Below are 20,990 nucleotides of genomic sequence, written 5' to 3' on the forward strand. Positions count from 1 at the left end.
ACAATATGGTTTCTCTTACTTGTTTTTTCTGTCTCTACGTTGCTGTTTCTCTCTCTCTGTCACTCCTCTTCTACTTCAGTCTCTTTTTCTCTTCTCTTCTGGTTCCTTAACTCTTCTTTTGTCTTCTCCCTCTGTCTTTTTCTTTTCTTCTTCCCTTACAGGTGGCAGGTGGTGGGTGTTGGGTGATATGCTGTGGGAAGGAGTCACCGATGGTTGTAGGCCACATTTGGGGTGGGGGTTGTGGTTGTGGCAGGATAGGCGCACCAACGTCAGTGTTCTCGCTCAGGCCAACATCCCCAGCATCGAAGCTTTGACCACGCTCGATCAGCTCCGATGGACGGGTCACATTGTCCGCATGCCCGATACGAGACTCCCAAAACAAGCGCTCTACTCGGAGCTCCGGCACAGCAAGAGAGCCCCAGGTGGGTAGAGGAAACGCTTCAAGGACACCCTCAAAGCCTCCTTGAAAAAGTGTAACATCCCCACCGACACCTGGGAATCCCTGGCCCAAGACTGCACAAAGTGGAGGAGAAGCATCCGGGAAGGCCTCGAATCTCTTCGCCGGGAGCAAGCGGAAGCCAAGCGCAAGCAGCGCAAGGAGCGCACGTCAACCCAAGCACCCCACCCACCCGCCCCTTCAACCACCGTTTGCCCCACCTGTGACAGAGACTGTAGGTCCTGCATTGGACTCATCAGTCACCTGAGAACTCATTTTTAATGTGGAAGCAAGTCATCCTCGGTTCCAAGGGACTGCCTAAGGAAGGAAGGGGGGGTTGTGGAAAAATGTGGCACTCAGTGGACCCTTCCCCAATCATTCATGGTTCCCCCACCCCTTTGCTCCCACCATGGCCACTACCCATTCACGTTCCCATTACCCCCTCATCTTCCTACTATCCCTTCACTCCATCAGTACCCCTACCTCTTCCCCACTGAACTACCCATTGAACCCCTGTATCCTCCACCTCCCCCTTGCTTTGCTGTCACTTACCTCACCCTTAACTCACCAGCCACTGCCCCCAATCTCACTCATTCCTCCTAACGGTGGTGGTCAGAGGCCCCCTCAACTTGAACCTGTTTCCCTCCTTCCCTCCTCCTTCCTGCCCTCCCTTCCTATTTGCTCCCTCAAAGAGGCTCTGTTTGCTTTCAAAACTGAACTTACTAGTTTTGTAAAGAGAAATCACATTAGACATTGCCTACTTGTCTCTCTCCCTCTCCCGCTTTCTCTCATTGGTGTTAGCAATCAGAGTCTCTGGCCAGAATCTTTACCTTGGAGTCAGAGCGGGTGCGTGCGGGCTGCGTAGCGGGTCACCATTCCAAAGATTGCGCGTTTAACTCAATTACATCAACTGAAACAGTCATGCGGGTTTCCCGGCCAATTAAATGGAGCGGGTCTGATGACGTCGCCGATGACTCGTTTTCTGCTCGGATATTTAAAGGAGCCTTGCACACATCCCAGTTGCAGGTTGTTGGAGGAGGCATAAAGGTGTCTGGGAGAGGTGGCTATTTTTGTATAGCGCAGAGATTTGTATGGGTGGAAGCAAACATGGAGTCACAGCGACAGAAGGCTGCGCCCAGATTCTCAGATGCCTCCCTGGAAGTCCTGGTCCGGGGGTCAGAGCACGCAGGGAGATACTATTCCCTGGCAGCGGAAGGTAAAGAGCAGCCAGAGAAACCAAGGGGGCACGACTGGAGATTGCCCAAGAAGTGAGCAGTAGGGGTGTTGTTGGCTGCTCCTGGATTCAATGCCAGAAGAGATTTAATGATCTCATGAGGTCAGGAAAGGTGAGTACAATGCTATATTGCCCTACATCCTGATGTGCGTGTCACCCCAACCCCATCACTCTGCCTTCCTAAGCCTACTCCTGCACGTCACTCCTCACACCAACCTACCTTGCAGGTGCATCCCTGTCTATGCACTTACTCACATCCCCACCTGCCTATCCACCACTGACACTCACCCTCAGCCTAATGCAATCCGACAAGGTAGCGCCACAGAAGGAGGTCATTTGGCAATGTCATGCCACTCCCTCATAGTCACCTTCTACAGATGTAACCCATACATCCCTTACACTCATTCCATCACTCTCACTACACTCATTCCATCACTCTCACTCAAAGTTCTCTTCTTTCCCTCCTTGCAAAAGAGAGTGCAGAAAAGGAGAGAAAGAGAGAGAACCAGAGGTGGCCCTGCAATATATACTCATTTGATGCTTGCAGAGGAGGAGGCTCTCAAAATAAGTGGAGTGACTGAACTGATGGCGGTGGGAAACGATAGAGGGGAACTTCCCAGTAACCTGGTGACAGAATTAAATATTCCACATGGCATACAACAGTCACGCAAGGTGACTGATGTCAGCAGCCAGTGAAATATCATCATGTACATAATGGTAACGTTACACATTCTTTTCATAAGAGGTCTAATTCATGTCTTTAATCTCCCACAGGTCCATCAAGTGCCCGCCACCCACCCCCCACACTGTCCAACCGGAGGAGGAAGACGACTCCCCAGAGGAAGCTCCATTCTCTGAGGGTGCACCGTCACCAGACCCGTGCACACCCAGAACCAGCGCAGATACGCACATCTCAGTGGGTCTAGCAAGACATCGAGTAGTGTTGTCACCTGGTGTTGTACACATCACAGGTGAGCAAGAGCAGAAGGTGGAGACAGGGACAGCAGTGGAGACTCCTTGCCAGAGGACGCAGGACGCTCCAAGCTCTGCTCAGCTGGATGCAGATGCTGAACCTCGGGGGCCATCAACAAGGAAGTTGATCTTAGAGGAGCAGCAACAAATGTGCGCGATTGTCCAGAGAATAGCAGAGTCCATCTCCAACCTGAGCAGCAGCATGTCGCAGGCGATGGCGACGATGTGCTGTTCCATGGAAAGGATGGCCACCTGCATGGAGCAGCTAATGCGCCAGTCAAACGAGAATATGCTTGCTGTGAACAACAGATTGCAGACTCTCATTGACCTCCTCTCGAGGAGGGATACCAACATAGAGTCGGGCATTCATCGCCTCACTGATGTGCAGCAAGGTGCTGTCCAGCTCCTTGCTAGCAGGGAAGTGTGGGTAGCCCATGAGAGGGATGATGGTGAGAGGGGACATGGAAGTGGGGGCTCTGCTCAAAGTGCTCCCACTTCTCCCCTGATACTTCCCCCTCAGTCAGAGCCCCACATACTACCTCGGATCCTGATGGCCGAGTCTGCCCCTGCACAGTTGCAGGCGGAGCAGACTTTGGCGGGGCCTCACAGGCCCTGAAACCCAGAGGACATCTGCCAAAAGCGCCGAAGCAGTCACAGCAGGGAAGTGAGCTGCTTGCTTCTACCGCTGCTGAAGTCACAGGGGTTGCACCTCGTAGAAGCACTCAGAAAAGAAAAAAAGACGCAATCCTAGATGCACAAGGATGTACACATGGGTGTTTGCCAAAATGATATTGTTAAGTTTCAGTTCTATTTATGATGCACATAAATTTATTTTTTTGCAGTACTTTCCCATCTTATCCATTTTTGCCTGCTACCTGAGAAGTGGCTTTGTCACTTGGAGTGAATGGTGAGACATTATTTAACCTCGAACAATGGGTGTTTGGTTGACATAAATGGTATTGGACATTTTAGGACTGCTTTGTGATGTTTGTGGTGGGGTGGGGGGGGAAGTTGGTTCAGCATCTGGGAGCCATATAGGTGCACTGGTGCAACTTAAGCAAACTGGGCCATTATGAGGCTATCCTGGGCCTCCCAGGCAGCAATGTGCGCCACCGCTGGTGCCATCTCATAGAATTGTAGAATTGTTACAGCACAGAGAGAGGCCATTTGGCCCATCGAGCCCGTGCCAGCTCTCTGCAAGAGCACTTCAGCTAGTCCCACTCCCCCAGCCTTTCCCCATAGCCCAGCTAATTTTATTCCCTCAGGTACTTATCCAATTCCCTTTTGAAAGCCACGATTGAGTCTGCCTCCACCACCCTTTCAGGCAGTGCATTCCAGATCCTAACCACTCGCTGCATAAAAAAGATTTTCCTCATGTCGCCTTTGGTTCTTTTGCCAATCACCTTGAATCTGTGTTCTCGGGCTCTCAACCTCAGGTTCCTCCTCCTCCTCGTGTTCCACCTGTTCCTCCTCCTCCTCCTCCTCTGAAGAGGCTGTGCGCTCTGCGCCTTGCTTCTCCTGCAGCTCCAATCCTCACTGCTGTGCTATGTTGTGCTGCGCGCAGCAAATGACGATGATTCTGGAGTCCCTGGCTGGGCTCCTCCAGATCTGTCAAGGCATCTGAAGCACATCTTCAGCATGCCGATTGCTTGCTCTATGACACATCTGGTGGACATGTGGCTTTGATTATATTGTCGTTGGCTCATTGCTTGGCCTCCTCAAAGGTGTCATCAGCCACGTCTTCAGTGGATAGCCTTCCAAGCAGCCAGCCGGTAAGTCTGTTTGGAGGTGCGAAGAGCTGAGGGAGGGTGGCCTGGCGCAGGACGAGCCATGACAGCTCCCAGGGAATCTGGTACACACATGCATGATGATCTTTTTATGGTTGCAGACAAGCTGCACATTGAGGGAGTGGAAGCCCTCCTGGTTCACAAACACTCCTGGGTGCAGTCGATGACGCCCTGCACTGTGGGAAGCCAGCCAGAGCCTCAAAGCCAAGCGCCCGCTCAGTAACACTGGCTTCATCGGTGGCAAAGTGCACATAAGTAGCTGACTTGTGAAACATGGCATCGGTCAGCTGGGTGATGCATCTGTGGGCGGCTGACTGCAAGATCCCACAAAGGTCTGCTGCAGATCCCTGGAAGGAGCCTGAGGCAAAGAAGTTGAGGGCAGTGGTGACTTTGACAGCCACTGGTAAGGCGTGTCCATCAGGTCCTCTGGGCAGCAGGTCTTCTTCCAGCAAGCTACAAATGTCTGCCATGACCTGGTGCGATACCCTGAGCCTCCTGAAGCACTGCTGTTCAGTCTTGTCCAGGAAGCTCATCCTCTGCCTGTATACCCTGTGTTGGGGGTATCACCTCTGGCATGGTTCACCCCTGTGCTGATCCCCTCTCTCCTGTCGCTGAGGAGAATGATGCTGTTGTTTTGCTGCTGCTGCTGCTGCTGGTGTTATTGGAGCTGGTGCTCATCTTGGTCCGAATCTGAGTCCAAGGTGAGATAGCATTATCGGCAACCATGCTGATCTGATAGATAGCAAAATACTGCAGATGCTGGAAATCCGAACTAACAACAGAAAATGCTGGAAAAACTCAGCAGGCCAGGCAACATCCGTGGAGAGAAAATAGAGTCAATGTTTCGGGTGAAAACCCTTTGTCTTGACAAAGGGTTTTCACCTGAAACGTTGACTCTATTTTCTCTCCACGGATGTTGTCTGGCCTGCTGAGTTTTTCCAGCATTTTCTGTTGTTATTTCTGATCTGATAGATGTCGGGTAAAGTGGAGATCAGAGGCACAATCCTCCAATGTAGTGAGAGTGGCTTCCGAGGTTACAGAAATCACCTACAAGCTCCTGAAAGCAAAATCTCTGCACAAAATGGTGTCAGCAGCAGCCTCTCCTTTAGGCAAGGAAGCAGGTGTAAGGTGTCTGTATTTATGTGCTTTTTCCAGCTGTCACTTAATGAAACAGCACAATGGCCACTGAACTCCCGCCTCCCCTTCACAGGCAAGCTTCCCGAGGTCCGTGAATCCCGTGTGCAACCAGTTAAAGTTCAAACCGCACGTTAAAATGGCTGTTAAGGGTCTCTAAGCGAGCAGTTAAGTACCTCGATGAGGTCGCCCGCCTCTCCCGAGCGGGTCCGTGGCGCACTTCGAAACGTGCCCCAGTTAAACGAGGAAGTCGGCAGGGTGATGGCGGGTTCCCGATGCTCCACCCTTCCCAAACCTGCACGCTCTGCACTGTGAAAATTCCGGCCTCTGTTTTACAGCTGTACCTTTTCGAACTCAACAAAACACAGGTGTGATAATTAGTTGGCTTCAAAATTCAACTGCTGTGTATATTTTAATTATTTAACTATTAATTTAACTATTAACTACTAATCCGGAGACGTGAGTTCAAAACCGACTATGGTAGATTGTGAATTTAATTAAATAAATCTGGAATAAAAAACTAGTATCAGTAATGGTGACCATGAAGCTATCGGACTGTCGTAAAAACCCATCTGGTTCACTAATGTCCTTTAGGGAAGGAAATCTGCCGTCCTTACCCGGTCTGGCCTATATGTGACTCCAGGCCCATAGCAATGTGGTTGACTCTTAACTGCCCTCTGAAATGGCCGAGCAAGACACTCAGTTGTAACAAACTGCTACAAAAAAGTACAATAAGAAGAAAACCGGACGACCTAGGCATCGGATTTGGACACACCCAGCCCAGTCAACCCTGCAAAGTCCTCCTCAGTAACATCAGGGGACTGGTGCCAAAATTGGGAGAACTAACTAGTGAAGCAACAGCTTGATACAGTCAGACTCACAGAATCATACCTATCAGCCAACGTCCCAGACTCCTCCATCACTATCCCTGGGTAAGTCCTGTCCTATCGGCAGGACAGACCCACCAGGGGTGGCGGCACAGTGGTATACAATCAGGAGGAAATGGCCCTGAGAGTCCTCAACATTGACTCCGGACCCCATGAAGTCTCATGGCATCAGGTCAAACATGGGCAAGGAAACCTCCTGCTGATTACCACCTACAGCCTTTTCTCAGCTGATGAATCAGTACTCCTCCATGCTGAACAGCACTTGGAAGAAACACCGAGGGCAGCAAGGACACAGAATGTAGTCTGGGTGGCCGGTAGCACCACTACTGACCAAGCTGGCCGGGTCATGAAGGAGATAGCTGCCAAACTGAGCTTGCGGCAGGTGGTGAGAGAACTAACACGAGGGAAAACCCTACTTGACCTCATCCTTACCAATCTACCTGTTGCAGACGCATCTGTCCACGACGGAAGTGATGGAAGGTGTCGTCAACAGAGCTATCAAGCGATACTTACTCACCAATAACCTGCTCACCGATGCTCAATTTGGTTTCTGCCAGGATCACTTGGCTCCAGACCTCATTACAGCCTTAATCCAAACATGGACAAAAGAGCTGAATTCCAGGGGTGAGGTGAGAGTGACTGCCCTTGACATCAAGGCAGCATTTGACTGAATGTGGCATCAAGGAGCCATTGAAGTCAATGGGAATAAGGGGGAAAACTCTCCACTGCTGGAATCATACCTAGCACAAAGGAAGATGGTTGCGGTGGTTGGAGGCCAATCATCTCAACCCAGGACAACGCTGCAGGAGTTCCTCAGGGCAGTGTCCTAGGCCCAACCATCTTCAGCTGCTTCATCAATAACCTTCCCTCCATCATAAGGTCAGAAGTGGGGATGTTCACTGATGATTGCACAGTGTTCAGTGCCATTCGCAACTCCTCAGATAAAGAAGCAGTCCATGCGCGCATGCAGCAAGACCTGGACTACAGTCAGGCTTGCGCTGATAAGTAGCAAGTAACATTCGTGCCACACAGTGCCAGGCAATGACTATCTCCAACAGGAGAGAGTCTAACCACCTCCCCTTGACATTCAGCAGCATTACCATCACCGAATCCCCCACCATCAACCTCCTGGGGAGTCATCATTGACCAGAAACTTAACTGGACCAGCCACATAACTACTGTGACAACAAGAGCAGGTCAGAGGCTAGGTATTCTGCGGTGAGTGTCTCAGCTCCTGACTCCCCAAAGCCTTTCCACCATCTACAAGGCACAAGTCAGAGGTGTGATGGAATACTCTCCACTTGCCTGGGTGAGTGCAGCTCCAACAACACTCAAGAAGCTTGACACCATCCAGGACAAAGCAGCCCACTTGATTGGCACCCCATCCACCACCTTAAACATTCACTCCCTCCACCACCGGTGTAACGTGGCTGCAGTGTGTACCAGATGATGCACTGCAGCAACTTGCCAAGGCTTCTTTGACAGCAACTCCCAGACCCGCAACCTCTACCACCTAGAAGGACAAGGGCAGCAGGTGTAAGGAAACACCATCACCTCCAAGTTCCCCTCCAAGTCACACACCATCCTTACTTGGAAATATATCACTGTTCCTTTATAGTCGCTGGGTGAAAATCCTGGAACTCCCTACCTAACAGCACTATAGATCACATGCACTGCAGCGGTTTAAGAACATGGCACACCACTACCTTCTCAAGAGCAATTAGCGATGGGCAATAAATGCTGGCCTTGCCAGCAATGCCCACATGCCGTGAATGAATTAATTCAACTGAAGAAAGACACTCTCCCCTGGGAATCAGGGGAAATACTCTCCAAAGGCTGGAGTCATACCTAGCATAAAGGAAGGTGGTTGTGGTGGTCGGAGGTCAATCATCACAGCCCAGGACATCGCTGCAGGGGTTCCTCAGGGCAGTGTCCTAGGCCCAACCATCTTCAGCTGCTTCATCAATGATCTTCCCTCTAACATAAGGTCAGAAATGGGGATGTTCACTGATGACTGCACAGTGTTCAGTGCTATTCACAACTCCTCAGATAATGAAGCAGTCCATGCCCGCATGCAACAAGACCTGGATGACGTTCAAGCTTGGGCTGGTAAGTGGCAGGTAACATTCGCGCCACATAAGTGCCACGCAAGGACTACCTCCAACAAACGAGAGTCTAACCACCGCCCCTTGACATTCAACGGCATTACCATCACCGAATCCCCCACCATCAACATTCTGGGGGTCACCATTAACCAGAAACTTAACTGGATCAGCCACATAATACTGTGGCAACAAGAGCAAGTCAGAGGCTGGGTATTCTGTGGCAAGTGTCTCACCTCCTAACTCCCCAAAGCCTTTCCACCATCTACAAGGCACAAGTAAGGAGTGTGATGGAATACTCTCCACTTGCCTGGATGAGTGCATCTCCAACAACACTCAAGAAGCTTGACACCATCCAGGACAAAGCAGTCCATTTGATTGGCACCCCATCCACCACCTTAAACATTCACTCCCTCCACCACCGGCGTACCGTGGCTGCAGTATGTACCATCTACTAGATGCACTGCAGCAACTCACCAAAGCTTCTTTGGCAGCACCTTCCAAATCCGCGATCTCTTCCACCAAGAAGGACAAGGGCAGCAGGCACATGGGAACACCATCACCTCCAAGTTCCCCTCCAAGTCACACACCATCCTGACTTGGATGTTTATCGCTGTTCCTTCATCGTCGCTGGGTCAAAATCCTCAAACTCCCTCCCTAACAACACTGTGGGAGTACCTTCACCACACGGGCTGCAGCGGTTCAAGAAGCCGGCTCACCACCACCTTCTCAAGGGCAATTAGGGCTGGGTGATAAGTGCTGGCCTCACCAGCAATGCCCATATCCATGAACAAATATAAACTCTCTCACCTCCTCTCTTTTTCTCATTCTGACTCTAGCCTCCGTCTCTCTCTGTCTGCTTAATACACTTTCTGCAATTTTCAGAGTACAAAACAAAAGCTACAATATGCTTTCATTTGTTGTCACTTTCTTACAAACACAGAGAAAGACAGCTTCTCTACTTCAAAAAGGTCTCAATACATTTTATCTGAATAAAAAATTGAAATTTGTCCATTAGCTTTTCTTCAAATAATTTTGAAAAACTAATGGGCAGATATTGTTAGGAGTTAAAGATAAAAACCCATCAGCACAGTTGATTATAGACTACACATGCTTAGATGGCACAATCTAACCTTAGCTCACAGTGTTACAGCTCTGGAAAAAAATGTCAAGTCCAAGTCCTGGCTTTTGAGAGGGGGCAAAGACTTGAAGTAGAAACTTTAATAAAAAATATAGAAGAAATTTCAATGCATAGATTTAACCATGATATTACCAAAAACATTCAAATTTTAATATTGTTTAAACTTTCCTTTGGGACACAGAAATTTCAGTTACTGAGAAAAAAGATGGTGGATTAAAGGATTCCAGGCGCAAAGTTTTCAGAGTGATTTGTGGGGGAAGTCACTCTGGCTAAATTGTGCAATTACAGGTTTCTGAGACAAATCCCATTATTAGCTGGACATAGTAATTTGTAATGGTAAGAAGTTGACAAAAAGATGTGACCAAAACACGACCACAGAAATAAGATTTTGTAGAAAGGAACTGCGCACAGATGTAAGATTTTTAATAAACTATAGATAGCACTTGATCAGCTCCCCATATTGCTCAATTGGTCTCCAGACCGCATTGCAGCGCTGGAGCTGCGAATGGATACATACTGGAGCATTTGCGATGCTGAGGATATTGTGGATATCATGTTTAATCAGTTGGTCACACCACAGGTAAAGGCTGCACAGGCAGGAAGGGAATGGGTGACTGCCAGGCAGAGTAGTAGGCGCAGGCAGGTAGTGCAGGGGTCCACTCTTTCAAACAGATATACCACTTTGGAAATTGTTGGGGAGGATGGCTTATCGGGGGAAGGCAGCAGCAGCCAACTTCCTGGCACCATGGGTGGTTCTGCTGCACGGGACGGGAGGAAAAAGAGCGGGAGAGCTATAGTGATAGGGGATTCTATTGTAAGGGAAATAGATAGGCGTGTCTGCGGCAGCAAACGAGACTCCAGGATGGTATGTTGCCTCCCTGGTGCAAGGGTCAAGGATATCTCGGAGCAGCTGCAGGGCATTCTGGAGTGGAGGGTGAACAGCCAGTTGTCGTGGTGCATATAGGTACCAACGATATAGGTAAAAAATGGGATGAGGTCCTAAAAGCTGAATATAGGGAGTTAGGAGGTAAATTAAAAAATAGGACCTCAAAGGTAGTAATCTCAGGATTGCTACCAGTGCCACGTGCTAGTCAGAGTAGAAATAGAAGGATATTTCAGATCAATACGTGGCTAGAAGAATGGTGCAAGGGGAAGGGATTCAAATTCCTGGGACATTGGAACTGGTTCTGGGGGAGGTGGGACCAGCACAAACTGGGCGGTTTGCACCTGGGCACAGCTAGTGCTGTGGGGGAGGGTTTCAACTAAAATGGCAGGGGGTTGGGAACCTGTGCAGGGAGACAGAGGAAAGGGAGCAAGGATGGAAGCAAAAGACAGGAAGGAGAAAAGCAAAAGTGGAAGTCAGAGAAATCAAGAGTGTAAATCAAACATGGCCGCAGTAAACAATAATTCTAAAAGGTCTAAGAGTGTTAAAAAAACAAGCCTGAAGGCTTTGTGTCTTAATGTGAGGAGCATTCGTAATAAGGTGGATGAATTAGCTGCGCAAATAGGTGTAAACGGATATGATATAATTGGGATTACGGAGACATGGCTCCAGGGTGGCCAAGGCTGGGAATTCAACATCCAGGGGTATTCAATATTCAGGAAGGACAGGCAAAAAGGAAAAGGCGGTGGGGTAGCATTGCTGGTTAAAGAGGAGATTAACACAATAGTAAGGAAGGATATTAGCTCTGATGATGTGGAATCTGTATGGGTAGAGCTGAGAAATACCAAGGGCAGAAAACATTAGTGGGGGTTGTATACAGACCCCCAAACAGTAATGCTGAGGTTGGGGATGGCATTAAACGGGAAATTAGAGATGCGTGCAATAAGGGCACAGCAGTTATCATGGGTGACTTTAATCTACATATAGATTGGCCTAACCAAATTAGTAACAATACTGTGGAAGAGGAATTCCTAGAGTATATACGGGATGGTTTCCTGGACCAATATGTCGAGGAACCAACTAGAGATCAGGCCATCTTAGACTGGGTATTATGTAATGAGAAAGGATTAATTAGTAATCTTGTTGTGCGAGGCCCCTTGGGGAGGAGCGATCATAATATGATAGAATTCTTCATTAAGATGGAGAGTGATTCAGAGACTCGGGTACTGAATTTAAATAAAGGAAACTACGATGATATGAGGCGCGAGTTGGCTAGGATGGATTGGGGAATGTTACTTAAAGGGTTAACGGTGAATAGACAATGGCAAACATTTAAAGATCACATGGATGAACTACAGAATTTGTTCATCCCTGTTTGGCATAAAAATAAAACAAAAAAGGTGACTCAACATTGGCTAACAAGGGAAATTAGGGATAGCATAAGATCCAAGGAGAGGACATATAAATTGGCCAGAAAAAGCAGCAAACCTGAGGATTGGGAACAGTTTAGGATTCAGCAAAGGAGGACAAAGGGATTAATTAAGAGGGGGAAAATATGAGAGTAAGCTTGCAGGGAACATAAAAACTGACTGTAAAAGCTTCTACAGATATGTGAAGAGAAAAAGATTGGTAAAGTCAAGCGTAGATCCCTTGCAGTCAGAATCTGGGGAAGTTATAATGGGGAACAAAGACATGGTGGACCAATTAAATACATACTTTGGTTCTGTCTTCACAGAGGAGGACACAAATAAACTCCCAGAGATGTCGGGGAACATAGGGTCTAATGAGAGGGAGGAACTGAATGAAATCAGTATTTGTAGGGAAATGGTGTTAGGGAAATTGACGGGATTGAAGGGTACTTAAGGAAGTGGCCCTAGAAATAGTAGATGCATTGCTGGTCATCTTCCAAAATTCGATAGACTCTGGAACAGTTCCCATGGATTGGAGGGTAGCTAATGTAACCCCACTATTTAAAAAAGGTGGTAGAGAAAAAACGGGGAATTATAGACCGGTAAGCCTGACATCGGTAGTGGGGAAAATGCTAGAGTCCATTATAAAAGATGTAATAGCAGAGCACTTGGAAAACAGTGACAGGATCGGACAATGTCAACATGGATTTACAAAAGGTAATTCATGCTTGAGTAATCTACTGGAATTTTTTGAGGATGTAACTGATAGAATAGATACGGGAGAACCAGTGGATGTGGTGTATTTGGACTTTCAGAAGGCTTTCGATAAGGTCCCGCATAAGAGACTAGCGTGCAAAGATAAAGTACATGGGATTGGGGGTAAGATACTGACTTGGATAGAAAACTGGTTGGCAGACAGGAAGCAAAGAGTTGGAATAAACGGGTCTTTTTCCGAGTGGAAGGCAGTGACTAGTGGGGTACTGCAGGGACCCGTGCTAGGACCCCAGTTATTCACAATATATATAAATGATCTAGACGAGGGAACTAGATGTAATATCTCCAAGTTTGCAGACGACACAAAGCTGGGTGGGCGTGTGTGCTGTGAGGAGGATGCAGAGAAACACCAGAGCGATTTGGACAGGTTGGGCGATTGGGCAGATGCAGTATAATGTGGATAAATGCAAGGTTATCCACTTTGGTGGCAAAAACAGGAAGGCAGATTATTATCTGAACGGCAATAGATTGGGAAAAGGAGAAGTGCAACAAGACCTGGGTGCCCTTGTGCACCAGTCGCTGAAGGTAAACATGCAGGTGCAGCAGGTGGTTAAGAAGGCAAATGGTATGTTGGCCTTCATTGCGAGAGGATTCGAGTACAGGAGCAAGGATGTCTTGCTGCAGTTGTACAGGGCCTTGGTGAGACCACACCTTGAGTATTGTGTGCAGTTTTGGTCGCCTTATCTGAGGACGGAAGTTCTTGCCATGGAGGGAGTGCAGCGAAGATTCACCAGACTGATACCTGGGATGGCAGGAATGATGTATGAGGAGAGATTGGGTCGATTAGGCTTATATTCGCTAGAGTTTAGAAGAATGAGAGGGGATCTCATTGAAACTGATAAAATTCTAACAGGACTAGACAGACTAGATGCAGGAAGGATGTTCCCGATGGCGGGGGAGTCCAGAACCAGGGGTCACAGTCTAAGGATAAGGGGTAAGCCATTTAGGACTGAGATGAGGAGGAATTTCTTCACCCAGAGAGTGGTGAACCTGTGGAATTCTCTACCACAGAAGATAGTTGAGGCCAGTTCATTAAATATATTCAAGAAGGAGTTAGATATATTTCTTAAGGCTAAGGGGATCAAGGGATATGGGGAGAAGGCAGGGACAGGGTACTGAGTTTGGATGATCAGCCATGATCTCATTGAATGGCGGAGCAGGCTCGAGGGGCCGAATGGCCTACTCCTGCTCCTATCTTTTATGTTTCTATCACTCCCTGATGGATCCATGTGATTATCTAATGATTAACTGAACTATTCTGATCCAAGGTCCAAGATTCAAACCCAGTCTGCACTGAGTTAGCTCATCTCAGCCAGAGTGGTAACAGGAGTGCAACTGGTCTCACTGGCCTTGAGCAAGCTAGGCTGTGATGCCTTCCTTGTTAACTATACTGCCAACACTTACCGAGTGGTCTCACATATCATGAACAACTAATCGGATGAGGTGCTGAAGGATAACTGACAGCTGTTGAACTATAGCCCATAATAAGTTAGAATCCTCAGGAGAGGAGAAGAAATAGAGAGGGAAAAGGTAATAATCCCATGTAATAGAAGCCATTACTGACCTTAATTTACTTTGACACACCCAATAATGTTTGGCTTAATTCTACTTCCTTAATTATCTGTGCTTACTTCATAATGCAAACTATGCCTGATAACACCTAAAGTCCATTTTACTCTCAGAAAACAATGTTTCACTGAGCACCATTAGCTTAAAAATATGTTATTTTCGGCACAGGCTCGCCAAGGCTTCTTCAGCAGCACCTCCCAAACCCGCAACCTCTTCCACCTAGAAGGACAAGGGCAGCAGGTGCATGGGAACACCGCCACCTCCAAGTTCCCCTCCAAGTCACACATCATCCTGGCTTAGAAGTATATCACCGGTCCTTCATCGTCGCTGGGTCAAAATCCTGGAACTCCCTCCCTAACAGCACTGTGGGAGTACCTTCATCACACGGACTGCAGTGATTCAAGAAGGCGGCTCACCACCACCTTCTCAAGGGCAACTAAGGATGGGCAATAAATGCTGGCCTTGCCAGCGACGCCCAGATCCCATAAGCGAAAAAAGACTCGATGGGCTGAATGGCCTCCTTCTGTGCCGTTATGACTCTATGAACAGTTTCACCCGTATCATTAAAAGAGAGTTTACCGTATGGAACTATCATAGGCTCTTAAATGTCCAAAAGGGAAATCAAATTTCATTCGGTTACGGTCTATATTTTCTTCTTTAATAATAATGATTAAAGTGCACCCCTTTCTGGCCATGAATATTGCGTATGGGGGAGAATAGAGGTTGGTCTCCCCTTGTTGAATTAGTTCCTCTCAAATTCTATATTCTTCCTCAACAGAAACAATCTAATCACCGTGTATGTGTACAGATGTACCTGAACGTGTTTTCGCCTCCCAAATCTGTGTGCCCATTTTCCCCTCAACTCCATATTTGAATGTCTCCAATCAGGTATCTGTCCCTGCCTCAGCACTCAAACGGCCCTTATCAAAGTAACAAATAACATCCTCTGTGACTGTGACCATGGGCTGAATTTTGTCAATGGGGGCGCGTTGGGGGAGGAACTGCTGGTTTTCGGGTTTCAGTCCTGCCCCCAACGATGTCTGGCCAACCCACGCTATTTTCCCATGATTGACCTTGTTAAGCCCGCCCTGCAGGCTTAGCAGGCCAATTAAGGGAAAGCTGGTGACAGAGGAAGTTTCATCTGTCGAAAAAATTTTGACAGATGAATTGTCAGCGTTTGACAGCTTTGAGAAGCTGTCAAACACTGACAATCTCTGTTCTAAGGTGAGCCCCTGCACAAAGACTCACCAAAACCTCTCTCCTCAGCAGAAAGCAGATGGCTGCTGCATCTGAGAATGCAGCAGCCATTCAGTCATCTCTGCCGTGGAGATGAGGAGCCTCCGGATCCCCAAGGGCTGAAGCCTGCGGGAAGAAACAAAGGTAAGTAAACTTTTTCTAACACTTTTCACTCACCTCTCATACTTACCTCTCCACACTTGCACCCACCACTCACCTCCACAGCGGACTTTTCGATTCCTCTCACCTCCGCAGACCCACTGCTCGCCTCACTGACCCTGGCGAGGTTCGCAGCCGTCGGGAAGCCCGTACTTGCTGGGGTAAAATGGGTATAAGCCTCAAAACTGCCTGTTAACTACCTGTTAACAGGCAGTTAATTGGCTCTAATCCCCTTCCCGCCTCAAGGAGACGGGTCCCTGCGCGAGTTGGGGACCTGCCTCCCAGGAAGATGGCACGGAGGCGGGTTGGGAGCGAGGTTGGTACCCGCTCCCAGTTTCTGCCATTTTCCTGGCAGTCCCGCCTCCAAACCCGTCTCCCCAGGGCTGGGAAAATTCCCCCCCCCCCCATGGTGCACTATCCCTCCTTGTCCTTCTGCAATGGTTGCAGAACCTTTGAAATGGTTGACCGCACCATCTCCCTTCCAACATCTCCATTATCCAGGAGGGCGGGGTTGCCCTCACTTGGTTCCATTCTTACCAATCCAATTGTAGCAAGGGGATCTCCATCAAGGCTTCTCTTACCACCTGATGCGCTATCAATTACTCATAAAAGACTGAGAGTTAAGAGAGTAACTAAGGGCTTTTATTAGCAAAGAACAGAGCATGCCTCTCGTGGTTGACTGGGCTCCAAGAAGGCAGGGGGCTGCAGGTCAATCACCTTTATACCTGGGCCTGTGTGGGTGGAGCCAGCCGAGACATGTTGAGGCATGCATAGGTACAACAGTGTGTAACAACAACAACAACAACAACAACAGTGGTTTACCACATTCACCCCTTGTTTAAAATTGAGTCCGGCGGGGTGAAGTGTACTAAAGGTTCGTGTAAGTAAGTCTATCAGGTGGCCTTGTATGCCGTCCTGATCGTCGTGGTGGCGGCGGTGATGGTGCAGCATCCAACGTTGAGTCTGGCGTCTCATTGAGTGGTTGGGTGGTCAATGACGGGTCCTGGGGCTGCGGCATGCCGTCTAGCGGGGTTGGGTTGTGGGTAGTGGTGGATGGCAATGGTAGTGTTTCAGGGGCACCCAAGGGTGCGAGATCTCGTGTGGGGGCTGTGTCCTCCCGCACGTCCGGGTACGCTACGTAAGCGTACTGGGGGTAGGCGTGGGTAGTGCTTTTTGGCAGTGGGGGAGGGGGAGCTCCATAAGGGGGCGCATCCTGTCGGGGTCGGGGCCGATGACTCCGTTCTCCACTATGCAGCCAAGAATGGCAAGGCGCTTGGTACGAAACATACATTTGTCCTTGTTGTATGTTAGGTTCAGCCGCTGGGCCGTACGGAGGAATTTCTCTAGATTAACATCATGGTCCTGCTGGTCGCAGCCGCAGATGGTGACGTTGTCTAGATAGGGGAAAGTGGCCTGGAGCGCGTTCTGGTCGACCATCCGGTCCATCTCCCGTTGGAAGACTGAAACCCCGTTGGTGACGCCGAAGGGAACTCTGAGGAAGTGGTAGAGACGACCGTCAGCTTCAAAAGCTGTGTACTGGCGGTCCTCAGCCCTGATGGGGAGCTGGTGGTATGCCGACTTCAGATCAATCGTCGAGAACACCCGGTATTGTGCTATCTGATTGACCATGTCAGATATGCGGGGGAGTGGGTATGCATCTAGCTGGGTGTAGCGATTGATCGTCTGGCTGTAGTCAATAACTAGGCGCTGTTTTTCGCCAGTCTTCACTACCACCACTTGTGCTCGCCATGGGTTGTTGCTACCTTCAATAATCCCTTCCTTCAGGAGTCTTGCTACCTCGGATTTAATGAAGCTCCTATCCCCGGCACTGTACCGCCTGCTTTTGGTAGCGATGGGCTTACAGTCGCGGGTGAGGTTAGCGAACAAGGAGGGGGGGGGGACTTTAAGGGTGGAGAGGCTGCAAATGGTGCGCGGCGGGCGATTTAAAAGCTGCTGGCTGCAGACTGTGAGTCGGGGGAGGGGTCCGTCGTACGCTAATGTGACACTCTTAAGGTTGCACTGAAAATCCAACCCCAGTAGAACGGCAGCGCAAAGGTGGGGCAGGACCAGGAGTTTAAAATTTTTGTATTCCGTGCCCCTTACTGAAAGGGTCACTACACAGTAGCCACCGACGTCCGCTGACTGGGCTTTGGAAGCCAAAGAGATCCGATGTCGCGTTGGCAGGACCGGGAGAGCGTAACTGCGCACCGTGTCGGGGTAGATAAAGCTTTCCGTGCTCCCGCTGTCAAAAAGGCAGGTAGTGGCGCGGCCGTTTACCTTAATGTCCATCATGGACCTGGACAGTTGATGAGGGAGAGATTGGTCCAGCGTCACGGAGGCCAGCGTATGGTCGAGTGAGTCGATGTGGTCGTCAGATGAGGTGGTGGTTGAGTCCGGGTCCCCCGTGGTTGAAGTTGGAGACGTCCGAGATGGCGGACAAAATGGCGGCGCCCATGGTCCCGATCCCCACGCGGCTGGGGGAGCCCAAGATGGCGGACAAGATGGCTGCCCCCACGGTTCGCACGCGGCGCTGCTGGCGTTAGCGGTTTTACCTTTGCAGGCGCTGACATAGTGTCCTTTCTTTCCGCAGCCGGAGCAGGTAGCGTTTCTCGCCGGGCAGCGTTTCTCGCTGGGCAGCGTGCTCTGGGGTGTTTTGCCTGGCCACAAAAATAACATTTCTGTGCCTTGGATATCGCAGCAGCAGTTGAAGGTGGCGGTCCCATGACCCAAGGTTGTGGCGTCCACGTTGCGGAGCGGTTAGGGGAGAAGGCGTCCATATTCCTGTGGGCCGCGTCGAGCGAGAGCGCGAGGGTCACTGCCTTTCTCAGGTCCATTTCTCCCTTTTCCAACAGTCTCTGCCGGGAGTAGTCGGACCTTAGACCCGCAACGAAAGCATCTCGGATCAGTCCCTCCGTGTGCGCTGCGGCTGATGCTTCTTTGCAATCACAGTCTCGGCCGAGTATCCGTAGTGCCCGTAGGAAGGCCTCCACCGATTCCCCGGGCTGCTGTCTGTGGGATCTTAAGAGGTGCCGGGCATAGACCGTATTTACCGGGCGTGCGTATTGCCCTTTTAGCAGACCGATAGCCGCCGCGTAGGTCGTCGCGTCCTGGATTATTGTATAAACTTGGTGGCTCACCTTTGAGGCCAGGATTTCCAACTTGTTTTCGTCCAGGGTCACAGTTGAGGCTTGCAGGTAGGCCTCGAAGCAACGCAGCCAATGCGCGAATTTGGTAGCCGAACCCGCTTCTTGGGGGTCTAGGTCCAGGCGTGTTGGTCTGAGGGCTCGCAGCAGCTCCTGTTGCTCAGCGTTTGGTGCAGCAGCCTGCTGTTCCGCGTTTGGTGCAGCAGCCTGCTGTTCAGCAAATGTCGACATTTTGTTTTTGCTAATAAAATTGATGCGCTATCAATTACTCATAAAAGACTGAGAGTTAAGAGAGTAACTAAAGGCTTTTATTAGCAAAGAACAGAGCATGCCTCTCGTGGTTGACTGGGCTCCAAGAAGGCAGGGGGCTGCAGGTCAATCACCTTTATGCCTGGGCCTGTGTGGGTGGAGCCAGCCGAGACATGTTGAGGCATGCATAGGTACAACAGTGTGTAACAACAACAACAACAACAACAACAGTGGTTTACCACACCACCCCTGCACCATAACCTCTGGTATCCCCCAAGGATGTATCCTTGGTCTCCTTCTCTTCCTCATCTACATACTGCCCCTCGGCAACATCATCTGGAGTCATGGCGTCAGGTTCCACAAGTACGCTGTCAACACCCAGCTCTACCTCTCGACTACCTCTCTCGACCCCTCCACTGCCTCTATTGTCAGACCGCTTGTTCGATATCCAGCCCTGGATGAACAACAATTTCTTTCAGTTAAACATTGGGAAGACCGAAGCCATTGTCTTCTGCCTCCACCACAAACTCTGTGCCCTCACCAAATATTCCCTAAGCCCTAGAATTCCCTCCCTAAACCTCTCCGCCTTTCTACCTCTGCCTTCCTACCTCTTTGACCAAGCTTTTAGTCACCCCCTCCTATTATCTCCTTTTGGTTCGGTGTCAATTTTTGTCTGTGAAGCGCCTTAGTGCGTTTTTCTATCTTAAATTCCCTGTTAATTATCTGGTCTCGGGCTGCCTCTAGGGAGGTAATTTAACAACCTTAGGACGTCCCAAAGTGTTTTACAGCCAATTAGGTTCTTTTGACCTATACTTACTGTTGTTACGTAGGAAACACAGCAGCCAATTTGCGCACAGCAAGCTCCCACAAACAGCAATGTGATAATGACCTGATTTAGTGATGTTGGTTGAGGGACAGATATTGACCAGGACACCGGAAAAACTCCCCCGCTCTTCTTCTAATAATGCCGTGGGATCTTTTACGTCTACCCGAGAGGGCAGATGGGTCCTTGGTTTAACGTCTCATCCAAAAGACGGCACTTCCAACAGTACAGTACTCCCTCAGTAGGAGTGTCTGCCTAAACTTTGTGCTCAAGTCTCTGGAGTGGGACATGAACCGACAACCTTCTGGCTCAGAGGCAAGAGTGCTGCCAACTGAGCTGTAATTGACTGCCTTATTCTATGTCGAGCCCCTGGCACATCTCTTACCATTGGGTTGTCTAATTGTGAATGGGTAGAATGGGTTGCCCTTCAACTTTTTGTGCAGGATCATTTCTGCTGAAGTGAAGACATTTTCCCATTTGCTAATCATTCCCTGCAGAAATGTCGGAGAGTGGCGCAGTGCGAGAATAAACTCAAGCTACACTCCAAGTCCACTCTGAAGGGCTCAAGCATCTCGAATCAGCCCCATATCCTCTAGACGCCAGCTAGCTTCAGGAAAAGCAACATTACGTTTGCTCTCATCATTGTCCTCATTTCCACTCGTTCCTAATCATTCTGATGTGAAATTAGGATTCCTTCTTCAAGCCATGTTGCTTCAGAGTACCTTTAAATGCAGTTATTGCCCTCTCCTTAACTCTGTATTAAAGTAAATCGGTAACAGTCTTTATAAGAAATTAATAAGCCATTGAACTTGGCCACTCTATTATTCAGGATAGTTCTCAGCGAATGTTGCCATGGAGATACTACTCATGACATCATAGCAGGAAGCCTGTGATGGTCAGGGTTGAAAGATGTCATAAACAGGTGACACCCTTAACATTCCTTCACCTCTGACCCTCAGAGGCCATTCTAACTTCTTTGAACACATGCCAGCCTATAAAATTAGCAATTGTCAAACAAACCAGCCTCAAAAAGAGCAGACACAGGGTTGAGA

General features: G+C 49.2%; 1 protein-coding gene across 1 annotated transcript in view; it reads right to left on the reverse strand.

Annotated features, from left to right (window-relative positions):
- LOC147116884 (cation channel sperm-associated auxiliary subunit theta-like) overlaps positions 1–20,761 on the reverse strand; it is a 42,294-nt gene extending 21,533 nt beyond the window's left edge. The window contains exon 1 of the mRNA XM_085987098.1: positions 20,324–20,761. Within this exon, the coding sequence (XP_085843224.1) occupies positions 20,324–20,426 (103 nt within the window). The 5' untranslated portion in view covers positions 20,427–20,761. The remainder of the gene's footprint in view (positions 1–20,323) is intronic.
- Between the last annotated feature and the right edge of the window lie 229 nt (positions 20,762–20,990).

The sequence above is a fragment of the Somniosus microcephalus genome, chromosome 5, assembly GCF_052327205.1.
Source record: "Somniosus microcephalus isolate GS21.2 chromosome 5, FLI_Smic_1.0, whole genome shotgun sequence".
Lineage (NCBI taxonomy): Eukaryota > Metazoa > Chordata > Chondrichthyes > Squaliformes > Somniosidae > Somniosus > Somniosus microcephalus.